This window comes from Sabethes cyaneus, chromosome 3, assembly GCF_943734655.1.
Source record: "Sabethes cyaneus chromosome 3, idSabCyanKW18_F2, whole genome shotgun sequence".
NCBI lineage: Eukaryota > Metazoa > Arthropoda > Insecta > Diptera > Culicidae > Sabethes > Sabethes cyaneus.
This window is the reverse complement of record NC_071355.1, coordinates 23778285-23802446: the sequence shown is the minus strand read 5'-3', so window position 1 is coordinate 23802446 and position 24162 is coordinate 23778285. Positions and strand designations below refer to the sequence as shown.

At 41.2% G+C, this 24162-nt stretch overlaps 1 protein-coding gene across 1 annotated transcript; it reads left to right on the top strand.

The window, feature by feature from the left end:
* The first annotated feature begins 7138 nt into the window (after positions 1 to 7138).
* Positions 7139 to 12730, top strand: LOC128739388 (uncharacterized). Its single transcript, XM_053834870.1, has 2 exons — positions 7139 to 12205; positions 12449 to 12730. The coding sequence occupies exons 1-2, from the start codon at positions 7139 to 7141 to the stop codon at positions 12728 to 12730; spliced, it is 5349 nt and encodes a 1782-aa protein (XP_053690845.1).
* Positions 12731 to 24162: the final 11432 nt, after the last annotated feature.

Sequence of the window (24162 nt, the reverse complement as noted above, 5' to 3'; positions counted from 1 at the left end):
TTCAACAATCTGGCGTAGTGCAACGTAGTTTGTTGACAACCCCGCAATATTAAAATACAAAAAATCTATTTTATTTACATTCTTCTCGGAAACTTGTTGCTATTTATTGAAACGCAAACTGCTTTTCTTTTGTTCAAAGAGCCTTTTATAAATTAAACATTCGGAGCTAAATGCGGCATGGCCGACGTCCAAGTTAATTTTACGCTCTTTATTAGTTTTTAAACAATTAATACATTTCAACACAGTTGACGTACACTCCGATGTCTTATGATTCAGACTACACCTTGAGCATGTATCACGGTTTGGGCAATCCATGCTCTTGTGTCCAAACTCTCCACATTTGAAACATCTTAATACGTTAATCGCTGGTACAACAAAGCATCGATCGAACTCTATATTTATTTTCTTCGCCGTCAACATAGACTTATACGTTGCTAAATCAACTTCAATCACTGCGCTGAACTTATTGTAAGTGAAGCGTGGATTTTCGTAGAAGTTTACAACTTTTACATCGTTTATTTCGACGCCATCATTTTGACTTTTCAGAAAGTCAATGAAGACATCGGAGGAATATTTTTCACTCATGCCTACTATTTTTAATCTTGGCACCGACTTGGGAACAATAGCGCTATAATTTTCACCCAGATTGCTTTCAATACCATTCTTCACCTGGTCTATATTTTCGCCTGAAGCACATTCAACTATGATAGAACCATCTTTGCCGTTCCTGAAATTGCTAATTTTGTGTGTTCTTGGATCTAACTGTTCTTTTAAAAACCTACGAGTGTCATCACAAGCCTGTGAAGACTCTTTAGGTTTTATCACAATTACTGGTCGAATCTTACGTTTTACCGGTCTAAAATCGCTGTTACTATTACTATTTTCGCTACTTTTATTATTATTGCCCGATTTTTTATTTTTACTTTGATTTTTTACGATTTCCGCATAAGTTGCGGTATCTGCAAAAACATCGTTATCATCACAATTATCTAGCTTTCGTTTCTTACCAACTTGGTCCGATTCTGAAAGAATCGTCCCTGACCGGCCGCCAACGTTATTCATTGCACCTAAATTCTGTTGCGAATTAACTTTTATAATTGAACTGGTCAATGTTTCAAACTTCTCACATAATAATTTTTCAAGAGACCCATTTACATTTAATCTCAACTGTTCCAGACCCATTTCTAACGCGTTATCTATCTGGGACGAAATTTGATCCCGCATGGCAATGACAGAGTCCGAGAGTGAAGATAATCTCTTCATTTCTTCCTCTATTCTTTTGACATCCAAGATCAAATCATGCTGCCCACCACAACCTTGGTCTGATACACAATCATTACATTTGAAGCAAAGATTGTCGTTATCCGTAATCATCTTAGCCGTCGCCTTGTTGAGCGGCGTACACTTGTAGTGAAATACTCGTGTACACTTACCCACACATTTCAACGGTAAATCCGACACAACAATTGCCAATCCACACGCCGAGCAAATCATCGCTCAGCCAATACACATTAAACGCGGACGCTATACCAATAGCATGCAGAGTGGACAGAGACAAGGAAAAAAAAAATAACAATGAATTCCGCCGCAGCTGCTATAGTAGCGCGCTGGGGGGATATTAATTATATCAAAATTCTACAAGAACAAGCTGCAAATGCAACTATTCTTCTACTTAGCCTGGTGTAAAATCAATACGGCCGCACAGTAGAATATTTTTACAGCAGAACACTACACTATTTCACACGTAAAATAATCAATTTATCTGCACCACAAAATCACAACAACTACTGTGTATCGCCATTACAATTCAATGCCAAGCTGCCAAGCTTCTTTTATTCTGCGCATCTATTAGAAGCTGACTTTATTGTGTGCAAAGCAGAAAACAAATTGTTTACGCCTTTGTGTATGCAACTGAACGCTACTAAATACGAACATATCGAGTGGCCACAGAGTGGCTCAAGATCGAGTTGAATGAGACGACTGCTTGAAACAACACGAGCCACCCCGGCGCTATGCCATGCTGCTAACGACGACGATGTCATTTTGGGGGAATGTTGCTATTCATACAAGAAATGCTTAAATTTTTAGATATGATTATCTGTAAACAGTTCAGAATGGCATTTAGGAATAACAATCTGGCATTAAAAGGCATACATTGTATCTAACCAATATTCTTCATGTTTGACTGCCTAAAATAAATGTACAATGTGCAAAATGCATGATGGAATTTTAAATAATAGGTTTAAAAGATTTACAATGGAATGTACGTAGGTACATATTCTCTTCATTCTACAACTGAAGAGTTCTAAATAAATCAAACAAGATCGTAAGTTAACAATCATATGTTAATTCATTTAATTGCTTCTCCATCCCTTCAGATAAACTAACTTCCCGAAAGGGCCGTTTCATCTTCCGGTTGTGACCGAAGCTCATTCGCTTGGAACTGATTTAATTACACAGCCACTATCTTCTTCCGCAGGGCTTCCCAGTTCGCAACGGTCAAGCTGAGAACCACGAAAACCAACGACCGCTCGGCACCGATTATAAGATAATTAAAAGCCATTGGAGAGTTTCCACCTCCAGTGCCGATTCCACGTCCACCTACGACACCCACTGAACACCATCCGCCACTACCAGCGGCAGCGGTCCAGAAACAGCTAACATCCGGCGGTGTAGCCTCGGCGCCGGCACCAGCAGGAGTTGCAACGATATTCGAAGAACAACGACAGTCACCGAACTAGCAGCAGGATAAGCAACTTCCCTAGCGTTGAAGGGACATCCGGAGTTGCCATCAGTTTACTATCGGTAGGACCTTTATGCATTTTCCTAACTCGCCTAGGCAGACGAATCAAAATTGTTGAAGGATATTGATAAACTGTGATATAACAGGTTTTGGATCAATATTATTCTCTAAGTAATTTAAACGTAAAATAACTCGGTGAAACTATCAATCATTATACTTGGAAAATACTAAAAACCAAGCACGGGTAATACCTATGTAACGACACCAAACTCATGTTAAAAACCTCCGCCAAACATGTAAACAGATTAGGACATGAATTACCAACTACAATGCACTGGTTGACACGATCCCTCGCATCCAGTTAGCTTAACCAAGCAAATAGATTAGATTCTCAAACACGTTTCCTCTTCCCGTTGTTCCAAAAAAAACAATCCTTCCTATCAAGGTTGTCCATTCAGCCATTCGCAACTTAATCGTATAGTAATTTACCCCCTTCGGCAGAGCAAAAGTAAAACGATATGTCTGTCTACTGTCTACTGGACGCCATCAACCAGCCACGGCCAACCGACAGTTCCAGGAACAATCAAAATCAAGTTCCGGGCTAATCGACGTTGTTATTATATTATGATGTATAGGAGATAGATGATGATGATGATAGTGTGGTAGCTGGTTAGCGAAATGATAGGCCGCGGGTGCGTGCGTGGAATCGCATACAAAATCAATATTGACTGCTGGCGATGAAGATAGAGGTACCTAGGTCTAGGAGTCGAACAACATTGTAGAGTAGAAGATTGAACAACATACTGGAATATTGGAACTGTTTTTTCGAAGATATATTAATTTTGAACGGATTGGCTAGAATGTTTTGATACCGAAAAAAAATTCGTCCTTTTTCCCAAAATGAACTTAAAATATCGAAAAAAGTATACAATGTAAATGCATATACATTACACAATGTTGAGTAAACCGATATTGAAAATATGGTCAGGGTTTCGAACATTCAATCAGAATTTGGAAGAAAGTCAGTGATAATTCTGTTGCTTATTTTTTGTAGATATTATTCTCATGATGCAACCTATACAGCGCTTATTTGTTTAGTGGGAGGATTAATCCAATGAACATATCCGACATTTTCATGTCCAATCAAAAGGAGGTTGTCGTTGGTTGCAATCCCGGTGAAATAATTAACTTCCTCAAAGTGTAAGGGTAAACGGGGTAACAACGCCCGCCGGGGTAAAACCGCCCACCATGATTTTACAGGGCCTTGCTCAAATTGGTGTGAAATGTTGATGACAGTCATATTACTGAATGCGTACGCAATATTTTACAATACCTTTTACAGTAATATCGTATAAACTATCGGAGAAATAAATAAAAACAGATTTTTCGTTATAATCTTTACGTTTTTTATAACTTTGTTCCCGCAGAACTTAGGGTTCATTTTATTCAAAACGTTGAAACTTTTAGTAAATCCAGCCCATATCGCATCTCTGATCCTGTCTTCATCCGACAGTACCCAAATTAGGTAACTGTTCATGCAGTTTTGTTGAAATAAATAGTGAAATGTGTAAGTCGGTCATTTGGGGGTAAAACCGCCCACAACGAACGGCGCAAGATCGTCGTGCAAAATGCAAGTGCGTTAAGGAGATTTTTAAAATAATTGCATAGTTTGGATCAAAGAATCTCAGATTTACATAAAACAATGTAAATGTGCTTAACTTGTGCTGGTAGACTGTTTGAAAAAATTTAAATTGCCAATTTCCCCTGCGGGCGCTATGGACATTTTCTTGTTTTCTCGGATATAGCTTTTTTCAATAATTCCTCCTTCTTGGAACAAATATCATGGAATAAACATTTTTTTATGAATATATAGCAAATTTTCTTAGCAATGCAAAAATAATATGTATCTGGTTTATCAATCAGAACAATTTTAAATGTCAAAAAATTACCCACCGGATCAATTGCAGGAACTTTAATACCCATATTGTTATATTTTATCTTAGATCCTCTCAAGTCCTTAAAGATTGGCTCCAGGATGCTTAACCTGATCCACCTTGTTGTCTAAGGAAACTACACTGTATCAATTTCAAGACTGTTGGTACCTATATTACTGATATTCTTCTAATACGAGTGGTTGCCGGACACTCTTTCGAAATTGCGGATCTTGGGGATCCATGTATTGTTTGATGGCAAACTGATTCAATGTGTTTAAATTAGATAAATTCACGATTCCAATGCCACCAGTTTCGTTCAAACCGGTTGAATATTGTTAAAGTTATACGCTATGGCGGTTTTACCCCGTTAGTGGGCGTGTTTCACCCCGCATGGAAAAAATACTCTATTTTTTGGACGTGTTTCCAAATCGTAATAAAAAATAGAAAATCATTACAGATATTTATGTTTTTATTTTTTACATGTAGGTAATAGATCATTTGTTCATTTAAAGCAGATAAATTAGAAATTGAGCCACAACTTTTTTTTACCCAGGTGGTTTTGCTTAAGTGGGCGGTCTTGCCCCGCTTACCCTTAATAATTCTTCCTTTCCTAGCACAAAATGTTGGCCTTGAAGCATGTACTTTACCGGTGGCATGTATCAATCGGAGGAATTATTCAACGAGGTTGAGATAGGTATAACACATTTATCAGCTGAAGTGCAAAATGAGACAGAAAAAATCTCCGGATGGAAACGAAACAGAATTTTGTGAAAAGAACTAATGTTGTTGTGAGTGGAAACGTCGTTCATCTCAATGAATACAGAAACGGCATTGTTTCGTGCTTTTCCTTTTCTCACGCACGCACGATCGGCGCGGCGCTATTGCCGACATGCAGCTTTATGTGTCTACTGTCTACTGGTTAGATTGCTACCTGTATCTGCCAATGTTTATTCCTATAGGAATTGGACACATAGCAGTTGGGAAGCTAAATAAATTCTAATTTATTTTGAATCGATGTTCTCTAGTGCTAGTGTTATAGTATTACAGAGGTAAAAAGTCGAAACTATTATCACACATACATTCTACTAATAATTGTTGCGACTTTTTTAATTCAAAATTCTCTTTTTATTACATCCAAGGCGGGACAGACCTTACTTTTCGCCTAACCAAATTCCGCTTGAGCTTGAGGCGATAAAGGCCTGAGTGACTTCAGTTAGTTACAACGATTTAAATATTCTTACTGTCTGCTTTTCGTCCTCATCATTTGGAGTCAAAGAGTATTGCGCAATTTTTCAACTCCTGACTGAGGCAATTTTATCAATCCAAACAATCCAAGAAACTCCAGTAACGTATGCATTAGAAATGGAATTTTTTCGAATGGTGATAAAAAAACTAAGACAGCTTGTTGGCAACTTCGAATATCACATACTCGATAGTGAATATCACAATCACGGGTCATTTCAACCCAACCCTGTCGGTTGCGAGCTTAACGCTAAGCGGCAACTGTCATCATCATCATCAGTGGCAACACCTAGCAGCAATTATCCGAAAGAGGATCAACTCATCCGATGGAGCTCTACGATAATCGGCCTGAGGCGGAGTGGAGTAAATCCGTATTAACCGTACTCAACGAGAGCCGACTGTAACCGTGGTGAATATACGCTGCACTTGCAGCTAGGCTTTGTTCATCGGACGCTGAAGGAAGCAACCGGAGTAAATCAGCTGAGGATATCAATAGCAAATGCGAACCTACCTGCATACAACAATACATCTCCAGCTACGATAACGACGACAGCTACGACAGTCTGGTGCGATTCTATTGGTTTAATCATTGGCGGCTGTTAAACTGGAACGGGACAACTGTTTTACACACAATCAAGCAGCGCAGTTCTGCACACACTGAGGATTGGTGCCACACCGACAGCTGTTGTCTCAGATGATGATCGAAATGTACTAAATTATTGGATGTTGTCGAGCTTAAATACCGAGGGGTCATATTAGTGAATTTGCGTTGTAAGGTGGATGCAATCATTGAAATAACTGCTGTACTACTACTTGGAATATTAGGCGCAGTTAAAACTTTTGAAGGTCAGTTAAGCTGGTATATGTCTGGCCGAAGCCGGGCATTAAAGTTTACTACAAATAAAATTTTCTTTCGACACTTTCTGGACGTGGATATAATTATTTGGTGCAACTTGGAGTTTGCTGACCAAAGGGCGATTTGCGCGCAATTTGTGGATTACATTGCGATTACAAACTATCATATTAGTCGCACTGTTGTCCAGGAAAATTGATTGGGAATTTCGACGAGCATTCCTGTAGAGATAGCGACAAATCCTGTTTCTTCAGGTAAATATAAGAATAACTCTACAGTATATGTTCAGCCGAAGTTCAACTTTAAACGGAATATTACATCCAAGTATTTGTTTATAAACCTCTCTGTCAAAGTTAAATCGTCGTGATGGCACCAACGACAACGGGTAGTGGCAAGAAAAACCCATCACTGAAGACGCTTCAGACCAAATTGAAGACGTACCTGAACATGTTTAAGGATATTCGTAAGTTTGTGCAAGCGTTTAGTGTTGAAACAACTGCGAACCAGGTGACGGTACGTCTCGAGAAGCTGGAAGACTTGTGGGAGAAAGTGAATGACGTCATATTGGAGATTGAAATCCATGAAGATTACACTGCAGAGGATGAGAGTTACATACAGCAGCGTTCGGAGTTTGGTAACGATTATTATGAGGTAAAATCGTTGCTGTTGGATAAAATTAAGCAGTTTGATGAGCAACCCTCAATGAATGCTTCAGTTCGCGCGCTTGATACTACGCAGCAGCCTACAATCGAGCATGTTCGACTTCCACAAATCAAATTGCAAACCTTTGATGGCAATATTGATGAGTGGTTAAGCTTTCGCGACCTGTATACTTCGCTTATTCATTGGAAGGCTGACTTACCCGATGTAGAGAAGTTTCATTATTTGAAGGGATGCCTGGCGGGGGAAGCAAAAGCCTTGATAGATCCACTATCTATTACTAGGGCAAACTACCAAATTGCCTGGGATACGCTGACAAGGCGGTACAACGATAGCAAGGTGTTGAAGCGGAGGCAAGTTCAAGCGTTATTTAAATTGCCATCTTTGTCAAAGGAATCAGCCACCGAATTGCAGACGTTATTGGAAGGTTTTGAGCGAGTAGTGCAGACACTGGATCAACTTATACAACCGGCAGACTATAAGGATCTGCTGTTATTGGATATTTTATCTACGCGTTTGGACGGTGGGACAAGAAGAGCGTTGGAGGAATATTCGTCGACAAGGGAGCGTGACACAGTGAAGGATTTGTGTGAGTTTCTACAACGGAGGGTACACGTTCTCGGAGTGTTACCCGCTAAACCTACAGAACCCAAGGCAGAGTCTTCTCGGCAGTTCAGAAGAACTCAAAATCCCACTCGTTATAGTCACAATGTTGTTCAAAATGCTGTTGGAAAATGCGTAGCGTGTTCAGAGTCGCATTTGCTCTATCAGTGCCCAGCCTTTCGACGACTTTCAGTTCCTACACGGGATAAGATGGTTCGGACACACTCTTTGTGTATAAACTGCTTCAAACGAGGACATCGGGCCACGGAATGCCCATCAAAATACTCGTGTGGTATGTGCAAGGAAAGGCATAACACACTTGTGTGCTTTAAATCAGAGAACAATAAGGCTGTTAGGGAAAAGCCTAAGGACACAACGGGGAGCAGAGAGGCTTCAGCTCAGGTTGCTAGTGCATCGACTACGCCAGTGTCTTCGAATGTGTCAGGGTATCGTGCATCGTCCGTGTTACTCGCTACGGCGGTTGTTTTAGTGGAGGACGATGAAGGACGTTCTATTCCGGCTAGAGCCTTGTTGGATTCCGGCTCTGAGTGCAACTTTATGACTGAAGGTTTAGGTCAACGTATCAAAATTAAACGGCAAAGGTCAGATGTGTCAGTATTTGGTATAGGTGAAACTAGCACTAGAGTGAAACAAATGACAACAACTACAATCAGATCACGAGTGTCAGGATTTTCACGTAGAATGGAATTTCTACTTTTACCAAGAGTTACTGCAAATCTTCCCATTACTAATGTAAATATGGCTGGATGGGAAATTCCGAGCGGCATCGAATTAGCAGACCCTGCATTTTTTACATCTAAAGCGGTGGACCTAGTGCTAGGCATACAGCATTTCTTTGCATTTTTCAATACCGGAAATGAAGTTCAGCTGGGAGAAGGTCTCCCAACGCTCACCGAATCGGTTTTCGGATGGGTGGTTTCCGGATCAGTGGATGGTCCACAACGTGGTCAACGCATTTCCTGCAATATGGCCGTCGGTTTGGAGGAATTACTTGGTCGGTTTTGGTCGTGTGAGGAGATTGGGTCTCCCACAAATTATTCTCCAGAAGAATTACGCTGCGAAGAGCAGTTCGCTCAAACTGTGCAAAGGGGCTCGGATGGTCGTTACACAGTTTCTCTGCCTAAGGTTGAAGGCGCATTTGGTAGGATTGGCGATTCAAGGGACATCGCTTTCCGGCGGCTTCAAGGTATTGAACGGAGATTGTCAAGGGACGCTGAACTGCGAAATCAATATAATCAATTCATGGAGGAATACCGGCAGCTAGGACATATGCGTAGGGTTGACGTACCTTGCAAGGAGCAAGTAGTACGTTGCTACTTACCACATCATCCGGTCATCAAGCAAGAGAGCACTACTACTAAGGTCAGGGTGGTGTTCGACGCATCATGCAAAACGGCGACAGGGGAGTCGCTAAATGACATTCTGCTAGCGGGACCGGTTATTCAGGATGATCTTCGATCAATTATTTTGCGAAGCCGGACGAAGCAGATCTTATTGGTTTCGGATGTCGAAAAGATGTTTCGACAGATTCAGATTGCGGAGGCGGACAGGCCGCTCCAAAGCATTTTGTGGCGTACAGATACTGGCGAGGACGCCGAAACTTATGAGCTAACCACAGTTACTTATGGTACCAAGCCCGCACCGTTCCTGGCAACAAGGACTCTCAAACAACTTGCTATGGATGAGCAAGCACTGTTCCCACTTGCAGCAAGGGCTGCTAGCGAAGACGTTTATATGGACGATATTTTAACGGGCATCGACGATGCGGAGGCAGCATTGGAGATGCGGGTCCAATTGATGGAAATGTTAAGAAAAGGCGGATTTCGGTTAAGGAAATGGGCATCTAATTGTCCAACGGTATTGCAGGGCATACCAGAGGAAGACCTAGCAGTGATAAAAGCAGATGGATACGAGCTAGATTCTGATCCCGCGGTAAAAACTTTGGGACTCATTTGGCATCCTAACAGGGACGTTCTGAAATTCCGTTTTAAGATTCCTGAGCTAAGTCAAGATGAAAGACTGTCGAAACGAAAGGTTCTATCGATAATCGCGACATTGTTCGATCCTCTAGGCTTGATTGGAACGGTAATCACGACTGCTAAGGTGTTTATGCAGTTGCTGTGGTGTTTGAAGGATGAAGACGGAAAGAAGCTGGATTGGGACCATTGGCTCCCAGCGAGCGTTGAGAGGGAATGGAGGAACTTTCACGCTCAACTACCGTTTCTTAACGAGTTGGTAATTAGGCGCTGTGTAATCCGACCCAGGGCAATTTCGGTAGAACTGCATTTATTCTCTGATGCTTCTGAGCGCGCCTATGTACGAAGCGTGGATTCAGAGGGAACTGTTTCAGTTGTGTTGCTGACTTCCAAATCTAAAGTAGCACCCTTGCAGTGCCAATCCATTCCACGACTGGAATTGTGCGGGGCTCGGATGGCCGCCGAACTTTCCAGCCAGGTTATTAAGGCAATTAAAATGGAAATAGAGGTAGTTTTTTGGACGGATTCTACTTGTGTTCTACGATGGATTAAGGCAGCACCATCGACATGGACGACCTTCGTCGCTAATCGTGTAGCGAAAATTCAAACACTCACCGAAAATAAAACCTGGCGGTACGTTCCAGGCACTGAAAATCCTGCGGACTTGATTTCAAGGGGAATCAACCCAGAGCAAATACAAACCAACATACTATGGTGGGAAGGACCCACTTGGCTCAAGGCTGAGAAGGAGCTCTGGCCGAAAGATATTACGGAACCGATTGCAGAGGAGGCAACAAAGGAGGCTCGTCGTACAGCGGTACATTGCATTAGTCAGCAGGAAGAATTCGGTGATTGGTATGTGAGAAAATTTTCTTCATTCTCGACAATGATAAGGACTACTGCATGGTGGTTCCGACTAATGGACCATCTCAAAGGAGAGGGACTAGCTAAGCGAAATAGCGGTTTTCTAAAAATCACAGAGTTAAAATTGGCAGAGCAGGCGATAATTCGACGAGTGCAACGAGAAGTTTTCAACGGCGAATGGAAAGCCTTATCAAGCGATTCTATCGTAGCGCGCAGTTCACCGTTACGCTGGTTCAATCCACAAATATCAGGCGAGCGGTTGATACGAGTTGGAGGACGATTGGCTAATGCTATGAACAGTGAGGAAGCAAAACATCCGCTCGTACTTCCAGCGAGACACCCATTTACGAAATTACTTTTGGAGCATTACCACCGCAAGCTTCTACACGCCGGTCCACAGTTACTCATTAGTGCGGTTAGGTTAAAGTATTGGCCACTGGGAGGCCGAGCTGTAGCCCGACAGGTAGTGCATCAATGTCAACGTTGCTTTCGAGCGAAACCACAGCCAGTTCAGCAGCTGATGGGCGAATTACCGACAGTTCGAGTGACCGCCGCGCGGCCGTTCTCCAGAACTGGAGTTGATTATTTTGGGCCAATCTATGTTCGACCAGGCCCTCGTCGTACGGCTGTAAAGGGATACGTGGCAGTATTTATTTGTATGTGCACCAAGGCGGTGCATTTGGAGTTGGTGACAGATTTATCTACGGAATGCTTCTTGAAGGCGTTACGCAGATTCATCGCGAGAAGAGGTATATGTTCGGACATTTTTTCGGACAATGGCACAAATTTCGTAGGGGCGCGAAACCAGCTGAAAGCCCTATTCGAGTTGCTACGCAGTAAGGAACACCAAGAAGGCGTAACAAGAGAATGTGCGAGAGATGGAATCCAGTGGCATTTTAATCCACCGAGTGCTCCCCACTTCGGAGGGTTGTGGGAAGCGGCAGTTAAGTCTGCGAAATTCCACCTGCTGCGTGTTCTCGGGGACCACATTGCGTCCATTGAAGATATGTGCACATTGCTGGCTCAGGTCGAGGGATGCCTTAACTCAAGACCTCTAACAGCGATGTCCGACGATCCTAATGATCTACAACCGTTGACTCCAGGTCATTTTTTAACTGGGGCATCTCTGCAGCAGCTCCCAGAATCGAATTATTCAGCAATCCCTATGAATCGACTTAAGTGCTGGCAGGGGATTCAGATGAAGTTGCAGGAGTTTTGGAAAAGGTGGCAGTCGGAGTATTTGGCCCAGTTGCAGGGCAGAACCAAGCGTTGGCGGCCTTCGGTACCAATTACTGAGGGGCAGCTAGTGGTAATTCGTGACGAAAACCTACCACCAATCAAATGGAAGATGGGGAGAATACAGCAGGTGCATCCTGGAGACGACGGAGTAGTCAGAGTGGTGACTCTGAAAACAGCAGCGGGGTTGTTAAAGAGGCCGGTTGAGAAGATTTGCATCCTGCCCTTATCATCCATAGAAGACAACTCCCAATAGCTTGGCACGTCACAGCCCGTCCACCTGGTGCGCGAAAGGTTTTGTTCTTTTCTCTTTCAGAAATCCGGCGATTTCAGCGTGGGCGAGGATGTTGGCAACTTCGAATATCACATACTCGATAGTGAATATCACAATCACGGGTCATTTCAACCCAACCCTGTCGGTTGCGAGCTTAACGCTAAGCGGCAACTGTCATCATCATCATCAGTGGCAACACCTAGCAGCAATTATCCGAAAGAGGATCAACTCATCCGATGGAGCTCTACGATAATCGGCCTGAGGCGGAGTGGAGTAAAACTTCGGTTTAGAGCTGATTGGAGGGACGAGCGCGAACTTGGATAAATCTCTAAAAGTGGCCACCAGTGCCAATTTTGCCGTCAAACAGCGAGGACGCTGAAAATTTCTAATTTATAGTTATAAGCCAACTAAATCAATTAATGTTAATAAAATAAAACGGTTGCGGTGCAAAGTTTAAAGGGAATAAAGGTGTAGTTTCTGTACGTCCCGTGTTTTAATTGGCGACAGAAAAGGTCCTGGCGAAGCAACGGTGCTTAAAGTGAATTCCACCCCCAACACTATACGCACATTTTACCCCGGCGACAGCGATTGGCGCGGTGATTTTGTCAACCTTCGGATTCCGTGATACAGTCCACGCGCAAGGGAAGAACCAGTCCGGGAACTAAGGTCCAGTTCCCAAACACAGCTAATCGAGTTTGATAAATTTCCCATAGAAGGTAATTAGGGTACGGGATGGTATTTCCAGCACGCAACTAAATTCGGCATACATTACCTTTTTTTTCTGCGCTTTCCCAAATAAAAACTTTGCCGCTATATAACAATACTGAAACGAATGTAATACTCATAGCATTAATGTGTTATAACTAATTTCGTAAAAATGTAAGTAATTTGCTAAATGTTATTCAATAATCATCAAAAATTCCCCTCTGATATGAAAATATAAATCAATTTTCATTCACTAGCAATTTGCAGAATTTTGCTCTATTTACACTAGTAGTATTTATAGCTAATATTTGAGTGACAACCACTTGCTTCTGGTGCTAATGTATATGCACGATTCAATGATACACTAGCGCCAGCAGTAAGCTGTTGTCACTGCAAAACTAGTTATCTTCAATGAGCCGGTATCTAGGCAATACCGTCACGTTATCCATCGGTCTCTCTTTTGATCTGTTTTTGAAAAGCATCTAATCCCAGTGCAGGCTGTTTCGGCCGGTCGGATTTAAAAAATACAGACAGCACTATAGAAAATGGGCCCAATTTAGCCGCAGCGACTTCATCATTTCTCGCGACTATAACTCAAATTCGGTAGCGTTTCCTTAAGACCAAAATACACGCCGATATTCAGTAAATATTATTCTATCAACTGATATAAAAAAAACTTGTCTCGAATGAATATAGTTTCAACGTAATTCCTGAATATTGTTTAGGCTATCGCTCAATGGGCTGAAAATACCCTCCCGTACCCTATATATGCTTACCTGCACAAAAATTCTACAGCTCTATCAGTCGAACTCTAACCATGAAGACAGTGAAGCTACTCCGTTCACAAGTGTGCGCATGCAAAGAACGGTACCCCGCCGCGTCAAAAACGTACATCGTGCGGCACTTTGTGGCACATCTTGGCATTATTGGAAAACAATCAGAGCATCGAAAAAAACCAGGTTCTGAACCGCCGACGGCCCTGAGCCACAAGAAGCTTCAAAGGATGCTGAAGAGGAAGACCGAGAGAAAAGTGGCTACATTGCTGCGTGCGCTTGGCCGGCAGGTCGCTGCAACCGGCCAAATAGTGGAAAAGTACATGTCAGGAAATGGCAGTCCCGTCCACTGGTCTCGGAGATGCAAGCAATGACGCAGCGGCAGCGGCTGAATAAGATGATTAAGACGATTTTCCCGGCAAATCGCCACGTAGCGGTGGTGATGGACGACGAGACCTATCTCACCCTGGATGGTAACGACTGGCAGGGCACTTCGTATTTTACTTCCTCCACGACGGCAGTGAGCTCCGAGGTGAAGTTCATTTCACACACCAAGTTCCCCAGGAAAGTGCTGCTGTGGCTGACAATCAGCGAGAAGGGGATATCAAAGCTCTTTGAACGAGGAAATTTATAAGTGCCTACCGGAAGTTGTGTCGTTCATCAAGAAATACCAAGAAAAACGGCGAAGACGCAGTGTTCTGGTCGGATCTGGCGTCGGCCCACTACTCGAAGCGATCGTTGGAGGGGATGGAGTGGCTGAATATCGAAGTTGGCGAACACGCCCAACGTGCCCCAGCTGCGTCCCATCGAGAATTTCTGGGCAAACCTCAAGCGTAAGATCTGCTCCAACAATTTTGTCGCGAAAACTGAGGAAGAATTGTTAAATAAAACGAAGAAAGAGCTCAAAAACACATGTTTTCGTCCGCCATTGCGAATGTTCCGGTTAACCGGAAGACCGCTCGCAAGGGCGTAGAATTTTTTGCAAGTAAGCTAATATAGTTACCTTCCATGGGAAATTAATCAACCCCAATTATCGGGATCATTCAAGGATAACCGAATGTAATCGGCATCAGAAATGCTTTGTAGATCGCGCTCAGGCTCTAATCTTCAATCTGCCTTTTTAATTATGCAAAATGTGTCTGTGGAAGAGTCCAGGAAGTTAAAAAATATAAGCTGGTCTCTGAAACCAGAAGAGATTTAAAATTTACAGCTGAGGAACACAAGATTGGAAGTCGAAATGGAAAGCTGCAGGAATGCCTGACTTGGAAGACCCGTCCTGTTCCAGAAAAACTTTTCAAGGAAGAAGGATTTTTCGGCTTCGAAAGATTGAAAAAAAATCCATGAAGCAGGCGATAGCCCAAAGGATTTATCGGTCGATCAGTAACCGGCCGCCCGTCTAACAACCCTTCTGGTCGCTTTAAGAGCAATAGAAATCAAGTCGAAAGCAACTGAAACAAGACGTGTGAAGCCAGTGACAATCGCGTGCCTTTGGAAAAGCCGAAAGTGAATTCGTAGCAAGTAAATTTCTACTATAATCACTGATTAAGATATTGACCTAAAGCTTCAAAATCATCCTTGTAATTAGTTCTCCGATACTCCGTTGGTCCCCGATACATACCGCCAGCAAGGAACTGTTTTCTAGAGAGTATCCACGTGCCTAGCTGCCACCAGCATAATAATCAGTATGCTGGGATCCGAAAAATGCAAAATATGTCTTGAAATATACCTTTACCAATAATCTAAATACTCAAAATTTAACTTGAATTCCGGCATCCGTAAAGAAACGAGAATCTATTATTTTTCGACCTTCCAGAGAAGGGTCCCCCCTTGAACCTATACCAGTTTGATATCTGTGCTTGGGAAGTACACCAGAGTGCAAAACCACCCCTTTCCTTCGACCGATTTAACGATTCGATCGTTTGACCATTTAACCTAGTCCAATTTGATGTCCAGAAAGTGAAACGTCATAAATAAGTAAGCGGTCATCCTTTCCTTCTGCCAGATTGCATCCATTTACTGCAAGAATTTGTCCAGAACTGTTAACTTGCACGGAAACAAAGCTAGCAAGATGCAGAGGACGTTAGTTAATTGATATTTAACTGGTTGTCCACATGTTAGTTGGTCAGTGGTAAATCAGACCGGACCAAATCGCAAAATTTAAAAAAATGCGTTAATGACAGCAAACGATTAAGCATTTCCTAAGCTACATTTTACTTTAATCAGATTACATAAATGTTGCAGACAGCCAGAGATATGATCTGATTTCGAACGATTGATAGCTTTAAACTGCACAGAGTAGCAAACTTTGACTTCATTTTTCTCGAAATCAGATTTTTGTCACTTGGTTCTGACTTAACACCGACCAGTAAGACAATTTTGAAGTATAATTCAATCTGTCACAATGAAAAAAATGCGAATGCGAATCAGTATTCTGTAACCCCTTAATCGTAGGTCACAATGCACGAGAGCTAAATTTTTCATTTAAATTCCTATATTTTGTATTATAAACTAAATCTAATTCATCTAATTGATTAATCCAATAATATGTTTTCTAATTTAAATAATTAAAATCTAATTAAAATAAATATTTTGCTTTAAAACTAAAATTCTACTCTAATTACCTTTCTTGAGTTAAATATACCTAATTTAAATTTAAATTCAAATAAAATCCCAATCCCGCTCCTAATACCCCTCCATATCAACTCCGACAAAAACCGTATACAGTCGATATTTGTATAACGCGGGTAATTGGGACCGCGTTATAAGAAGCGCGTTATACAAGTACACGTAGCATATGGAAATTGAGTTAATTGGGGCTATACCTGAATTTTACAAAATTTCGAATCAACACGACCATGGTTCCTTTGGGAAAAATGTCAAGTATATATTTTTCCATCTTACAGATGCTTGGTGAGACAGAAAAAATCGCCTCTTGGTCTTCCAGAGCTTCCGGAACATCCGGTAAATTTTCATTTCTGTGAAGTCTTCTCATAGCTTCAAAATTCTTTTTAAAGTTCCTATGGCTTATTATTTGGCGTAATATAAGTAAAGTAAATAATATGTGCTATTCCAAAGCCAACATGCGATTCTCCGACAAATACGGAACATCCGTAAAAGTGGTCAACGAACGAAATTGTTCTTTGAGTTCGGAATTATGTTTATCCAACCTCGAATTGAACAATATGAAATGGGAATATAAATTCATCGCGTTGACGAAAGCAACAAAGTTTTCGTAGCCTGTTCGCTCTTACAAGAAGCCCCATTCTGAATTGTCCAGGAAAAGGTGGAAACAAAAGCAATAACACTTCTCTCTCACTTTTTCTCAGGCAAAATCCATAAAAATATTAGATACCGTCAACGCGGATTTCGGAATGGCCATGGCTAACTACGATGGTTAGATTTCTGTTAAAATTTTCCCAGAAATGCACAATACTTGGTGAAGAGTTTATACAAAAGTTGATATATTTGCTATTAGATTTGTAAGTATAGTAAATGTTACCGGAAGTTCAGTTTACTATACCACATCTATCAAATTACACTAGCAAAATTGTAAATTTCAACAAACTGGCGAAATAACCTCGTTTATTTGTCAGCGAACATTTTTTAACAAACCTTTTTCAAATTGTAGCGCGGACTTCAACATGAATTTTCACTTATTGTTCACTTTGACGGCAAATCCTAATTTTCCAGTGAACGTTTTGGCGGCTATGTCGAGTCGTGTCGTGAGCGGCCTATTTAGTTGAGGATTGCTGATATTCCATTTCATTTTGATCTGTTACAAATTAAAAAAATTTGCATTTCCAGTGACCAATTTCAGGTAAGCTTTGAATTTTTTCCCGGTAAACCATCCAATGGCCAAATTGAGTCACAAATAGTCGAAATATACTTCTAGTGTAGTCAAATTACACTCGAAATATTCACGATATGTTCTGAATTTTTCGGAGGACCACCTTATGGCTTTCTAAGGTCGCTTATTTATTACTTTGTTTTTAATTCGTATCAATTACTCGACTTTAGTTACTTCAAAAATATTTTACCAATTTTAACCAAGTTTACCAATAAGATCATTTCAACGGATATTCCGGAATCTCCAGCAGGCCAACCCGTAACTTTGTGGTTTCCGTATATCACTTAGAGAGTCAACTGTTATATGCCCTACAACTTCTTAAAAGACACCATGGTCATATCTGTTCAAAAACGCTCAAAATTCGAGTTTAGCCCCAATTAACTCAATATCCATATGCTACGTGTATTTGTTATACGCGGAAAACCGCGTTATAGAAATATCATGGTACCCGCGCTATAGAAATCCGCGTTCTACAAATCCGCGTTATAGAAATCTCTACTGTACATTGACGCAACTGCCCGCCTGTCAGTGGACCAACGTTGACAGCTACGCGAGATGTCAGCATGACTTGCAAAATTGGGCGGAGTTGGATAAATACGCCGTCTGCCCTGCGGACGGCCTTCTTTCTGGTAACAACCATAGACCGAACCAAGTCGCGTCATTTTACATAAGTATAAATTCTCGCCAGGTGACGACAAAAATTAAAAAGTGAGTGAACGAGGCCTTCAACGGTAACACCGGCGGCTAAAGATGGCCAGCGAAGTTGGATTCCCGCCGCCCACCAGATTGATTGAGACGGCTGTTCTAGGCACAACCCGGCCACGAGGTGGCACCACAACTAAAATTCACCACTCTGAGCAGACTTTGGATGAGCTGCGACACAGCTACATAACCATCCAAAAACCCTTTCCCATCCTGACGCCAAACGATCTTTGAATAAATTCGTTGTATCTAGTGAATTACATTATCTTTTCATCATATTTAATCATAGAGCCCTGCTATATTCTTTTCCACGTGCTCGCTTGTTCTCCGCATTGACTTATGTCCGCCCTGAGAAGTTCAGACTGAACAAAAGAAAAGTTACAATTCTAAATGATAACCTAGATGATAAGCATAGTCACTTATTTTTTCGGATTAATCGTAGTTGTAAGCAAACTTCTTTAATAAGCTAACTACGACAACTGCATACCAGTTTCAAGCCAGTTACTGAAAGGTAACTAGTGCTACAAGTCATACAAAATTGTCAAAAAGCGAAATCATCGCCAATTATTAGAAGCTGTGTAGGGGTAGATGGGGTAACAACGCCCGCTTGGGTAAAATCGCCCACCATGGGTTTCCAGTGCCTTGTTTAAATTGGTGTTAAATGTTAATGACAGACATATTACGTATTGCCTACGTAATATTTTGCAGTACCTTGTCCTGCGATAACGTATAAACTATCGGAGAAAAAAAAACAGACTTTTCGTTATAATCGTTCCGTTTTTTATAACTTTGCTCCCGCAGAACTTAGGGTCTATTTTATTCAAAACGATAAAAATTTTATTGGATCCAACCCATATCGCATCTCTGGTCCTATCTTCACCCGACAGTACCTAAATTAGGTTAGTGTTCATACAGTTTTGGTAAAATAAATAGTGAAATATGCAAATCGGTTATTTGGGGGTAAAACCGCACACAACGAACGGGGTGGTACCGCCATGCATAATATTAGTGCGATAAGAGGATGTTTTAAAATAATTGCATAGCTTGGACCAACGCATCTCAGATTTACATAAAACAAGGTAAACGTGCTTAGCTTGTAGCTTGTAGACTGTTTGAAAAAATCTAAACCACCAATTTTCCTTGGCGGACGCTATGGAAATTTTCTAATTTTCTCGAATGTAGCTTTTTGACGTAGGACTACGTCTATGATTTCTATTCTATCTATATGGGGGAGCACTTTAGAAAAACGAAAAGGGAACATGTAACGAAAAGTGGTTATAGTTTGCACGCTTATAACTCAGTCATCCATCAATAGATTCTAGAGATATTGGTATCATTCGATTGGAAATTATTCAAAATCCATTACAATACAGGAGATTACATGTTTCCCTAACAGACTATTCATCATTTCATTATTTTCAATTCTTCGTCTTCCCTTGTCAATGCTTCCCTAGCACGGATGACAGAAATATGTAGGAGATGAGCTATGGGTTAAGCTCCCTTATGAATGTATTTAATTTACGCCCTAGCTGTTGCTGCTTCCACGGATTCGTTTGATTATCACGTCGACGGATTGTAACTGAGGAGAGTCGACCGTGTAAGTGATCTCGGTGTTCTCCTTGATGCGAAGCTCACTTTTCACTTACATCATGCCGCATTGATATCAAGAACCACCATCCAAAATGGCCCGCGATTTCAAAGATCCGCATTGCCTGAAAGCTCTCTATTGCTCTCTAGTTCGTCCAATACTGAAAAACTGCAATTTAGTTTGGTTTCCACATCAGTTGAACTGGAATTTCCGGATTGAGCGTATTCAAAAAAAGTTTGTCCGACTTGCATTACGTGAGCTTCCCTGGCGTGACCCCGTTAACCTGCCACCGTATTCGGATCGCTGCCGTCTACTCGGAATCGATACACTCGAGCGCCGTCGAAAATGGCAACAAGCAATTTTTATAGCAAAACTGATCAATGGTAATGTTGATTCACCGACACTTCTGTCTCTCCTGAACTTCCGCGCTTCTCAACGTACTCTCCGTTCAACTGGCTTGCTACAAACCAATTACCCTTCGAAATGGTCGAACAATTATTTAATTTTAATGAGTCAACGCAGAAATTCGTCGCGAAACTAAAAGGATCGAATATTTTATAACGTTGACGCACATTTATTAAGATTTTAAAAATTCAGATGAATGTTCTGTAGAAATAAATAAAATAAAATAAATATATAAGGCAACGAAGACATCCAAATTCACCAAGCGAGACGCGAACAAACCGAAGAATCCATCGACTCATCCGCCAGCGAACGATATGGTTTTGGCTGCTACGCCTTTTGCTGCGCATCGTCATTCCGTCGCGACACATCGGCAGGAAAGGTTGTATTTGGAACATTGCTTGCCTTACGGTGCGCATCGTCATTCAGTCAGTGGCTTTAGTTGGCGACACTTCGGCAAGCAGCTAGCTTGCGACACATAACATCATCATAACATAACATCATAAACATAAAAGTCTATCTTGAATACAGATCCTACCGGTAGCGTGTGTCCGGTAAACAGTATTCCCACCATTAATTCACACACCAGTAACCTATGTGATGGACGAAAGTAGACAATGGACACCACGAGTCAGAAATTTTAGAATTCGAGATTAACAAACGGACCTTGTAATCTCCGCCTTTTAAATTAGTTGAAGAGTTGAAATTATGAATTTCTCACATGTAAGAACACAATACTTTAATGCGCAACTTGGGCATCTATATATAAAATTCGTACAAAAATCACCGGCTTTAGCATTGGCGGACGAATTGCTCTACATTCTTAGTCCTACGCCAAGCCGGCGCCCGTGCCACTAGGCATGAGCCCTTGTACTTTTTCAATAATTCAACACTCTTGGACCAAGCATCATAGAATAAACATTTTTTTATGAAAATATAGCAAATTTTCTTAGCAATCCAAGAATAACATGTACCTATCTGGATTATCAATTAGAACAGTTTGAAATGTCCAAAAATGACCCGTTGGAATTACAGGAACTTTAATGCCCATATTGTTATGTTTTATCTCAGATCTTTGATTGGCCCTCTCTGGTCCTAGTCAAGATTGACTCCGGGATGGCTAATCCGATCCATCTTGTTGTATGAGGAAACTCCTCGGTATCAATTTTAAATCAATTGCTGGTTACCTATATTACTGACATTCTTCCAATACGAATGGTTCTCTACCTTATGATGGACACACTGCCGGAATTAAGGATTTCCGAAAACCGTATATCATTTTATGGCATCATGATTCAATTTGTTCAAATTAGACAAATTCACGAATCAAATGCCACCAGTTCTGTACAAATCGATTAAAAAGTTATACACTATGGCGGTTTTACCCCGTTTCACAATGGGTAAAAACGAGCTCGTAATCCCAAGAATTAGAACCCGCTGGTTTGGAATCCTTCAAGATACCTATTCTTATGTAAAAAATATGCAGGAAATCGATTGGTGATGATTACATCCTGCACAGACTTCGGGAAGTGGTCTATTTTGCCCTATTTTACCCAAAAATCATGTTAAAAGCTAATTAAACAGTATAAAAACTTATTTGCCGCCCGTGAAACGAAATCAAACAGCTTCCAAATTTTGTCAAAACATCAGAAGAATCAAATTCCATCCATTCCATACTGTGCAAAATGCAGGTATAGTTCATTTTACCCAATTAACGTTTAAATACCTTAAATCTCGTACTAAGACGAAACGCTCTCAGTCTTAAGACGTTCTTTTTGCGTCCGAAGATGGCAGAAATAAACACAATAGGCTGAAACGCGTAACGCATAAAGCATAAACGAGTTATTTATTCACCGAAAAATATCAAGAAAATCCTCAGTTATAATCAAATTGTGCTGAAACATTTATTCTTGAGAAATTATATTCAAATTATAATGCAAACTTGAGTGATCAAAGGTTTTTTTCTTTTTCATTTTATTTACAAACACGCATGATAGCAGCAACATGTTTTGAATTCGCTTATCAGGCTGTCAGACTTGACAGAATGATGCGTGCTTCCAACTTCTGGCTGTTAACAATAGGTAGATGCAAGTCAATCAATCTTTCAACTTACAATTCCAAGATTTTCAAGAAACTAATTGAACTTTGCTGATTGTCTATCCAAAATTCTCAGAGTAATTATCGTTTGGATCAGAAAGAAGACAAACATTGGTTTCCCCCAGTTGAAAAATATAGTCCATTTAGGAAAATTAACTCAATCTACTTAACTAAACTGTAGTAATAGTAAGAATAGACCGTCATTCTTAGAAGACATAGACAATAAAATGAGTTTGTTTCTAACGATTTAAAAAATTGACTAATTCAAGTAGATATGCTGTCAGATTACTTGTCAGTCGAAGCAAGCTGTGCTCCAGCATACTGTCAAAAAATCACGGAATCCTAATTTGAGCAAACTATCCGGACGGGACGTAATGGAGCATAATCGCTAAAAGACGTGACAGTTGAATCGCGACAGCTGAATAAGTACCCGAAAACAATGCCATTTCTTTTTCCTTATGATAATTATGGGAACACTCGCTCGAATCACCCGAAAATCGCTGCTACCCGGGCGGCCCCGACGTCGAAATCTGGCGGCGATCGAGCGACCGACCGACCGACCGTCAACTGCAGCGCAATCACGTGTCTTTGTGGGTGAGACGCGTCAATCGGGAACCACGTGCAGTTGTTTCTAGTTAGTAGAACCCCCCCCCCCTCCCTCCGCTCCACGGTTTCCTCCATTGCCCGTACCCCTTCGATTCCGTTGAGGATAATGCGAAGTTTCTCACGCTATAGAAATATATGTACGACAGTCTGATTATTATTAAATGCAGACGCGGTAAACAAAACAAATGATAAGCCGGACCGATGATGCGACGCGGCAAACGCAGAACTTGGCGTAAGAAGTTTATATAATTCTCCGATGCTGATATCAGGCTAACAACGGGCGGAAGGTCTATAAATAAAGAACGTTATTATAACGCGTTTAGGATGCGGCAATGCATTTTTATTACCACGAAGTGATGATGCAGTTGAATCACAAAACTGTAAATGCAATTGTTCGTTGGTTGGTTGGTTGGTTGGTTCGTAGTAGTAAAGAGATTCGCTCTTCGTTCACGATATATTCAATGAACGTGATCATATCAAGAAGATTGATTAACTTCGAGTTTGAGCGCAATAAATAACCTATTACACTTACGACTATTTAGCGCGCACATAAAGAGAGGAAGTGGTTTAACCTTCAACAATTCAATTGAACGCGTGTTGCTTTTCCCTATCAAAATCGACACCGTAAAAGCGTTGTAAAAAGAAAACCCGACTCTTTACGGCTTCAAGTGGGGTGTGACGTCCCGTTGTTGTTGTTGTACTGACTGACCCAAATAGAAGCTGCCCCACTGAACAACAGCTGACACTCTCGGTGAGCTGTTTTTTTCTGCGGTTTTTTGTTTTTGGACCGGCACTCGAGCAACGCGATAAAACGATCCGATTTATGATTACACTTTTTTTGTTGTTGATTGTTTTGCTTTTTTTAAAGGGACGACGATGCTTCGACAACAGCAATTATGCTACTAGCAAGCAAGTGACACGCAAATTACCTCCCCCAGCTGCCTGCTGTTGTAAGCGATAAGAACTTTTGCTTTTGCTTCTGCGGTCACAAATCTGTGTCATTTGGATTAATTATGATGTGGGTAATCTGACCGAG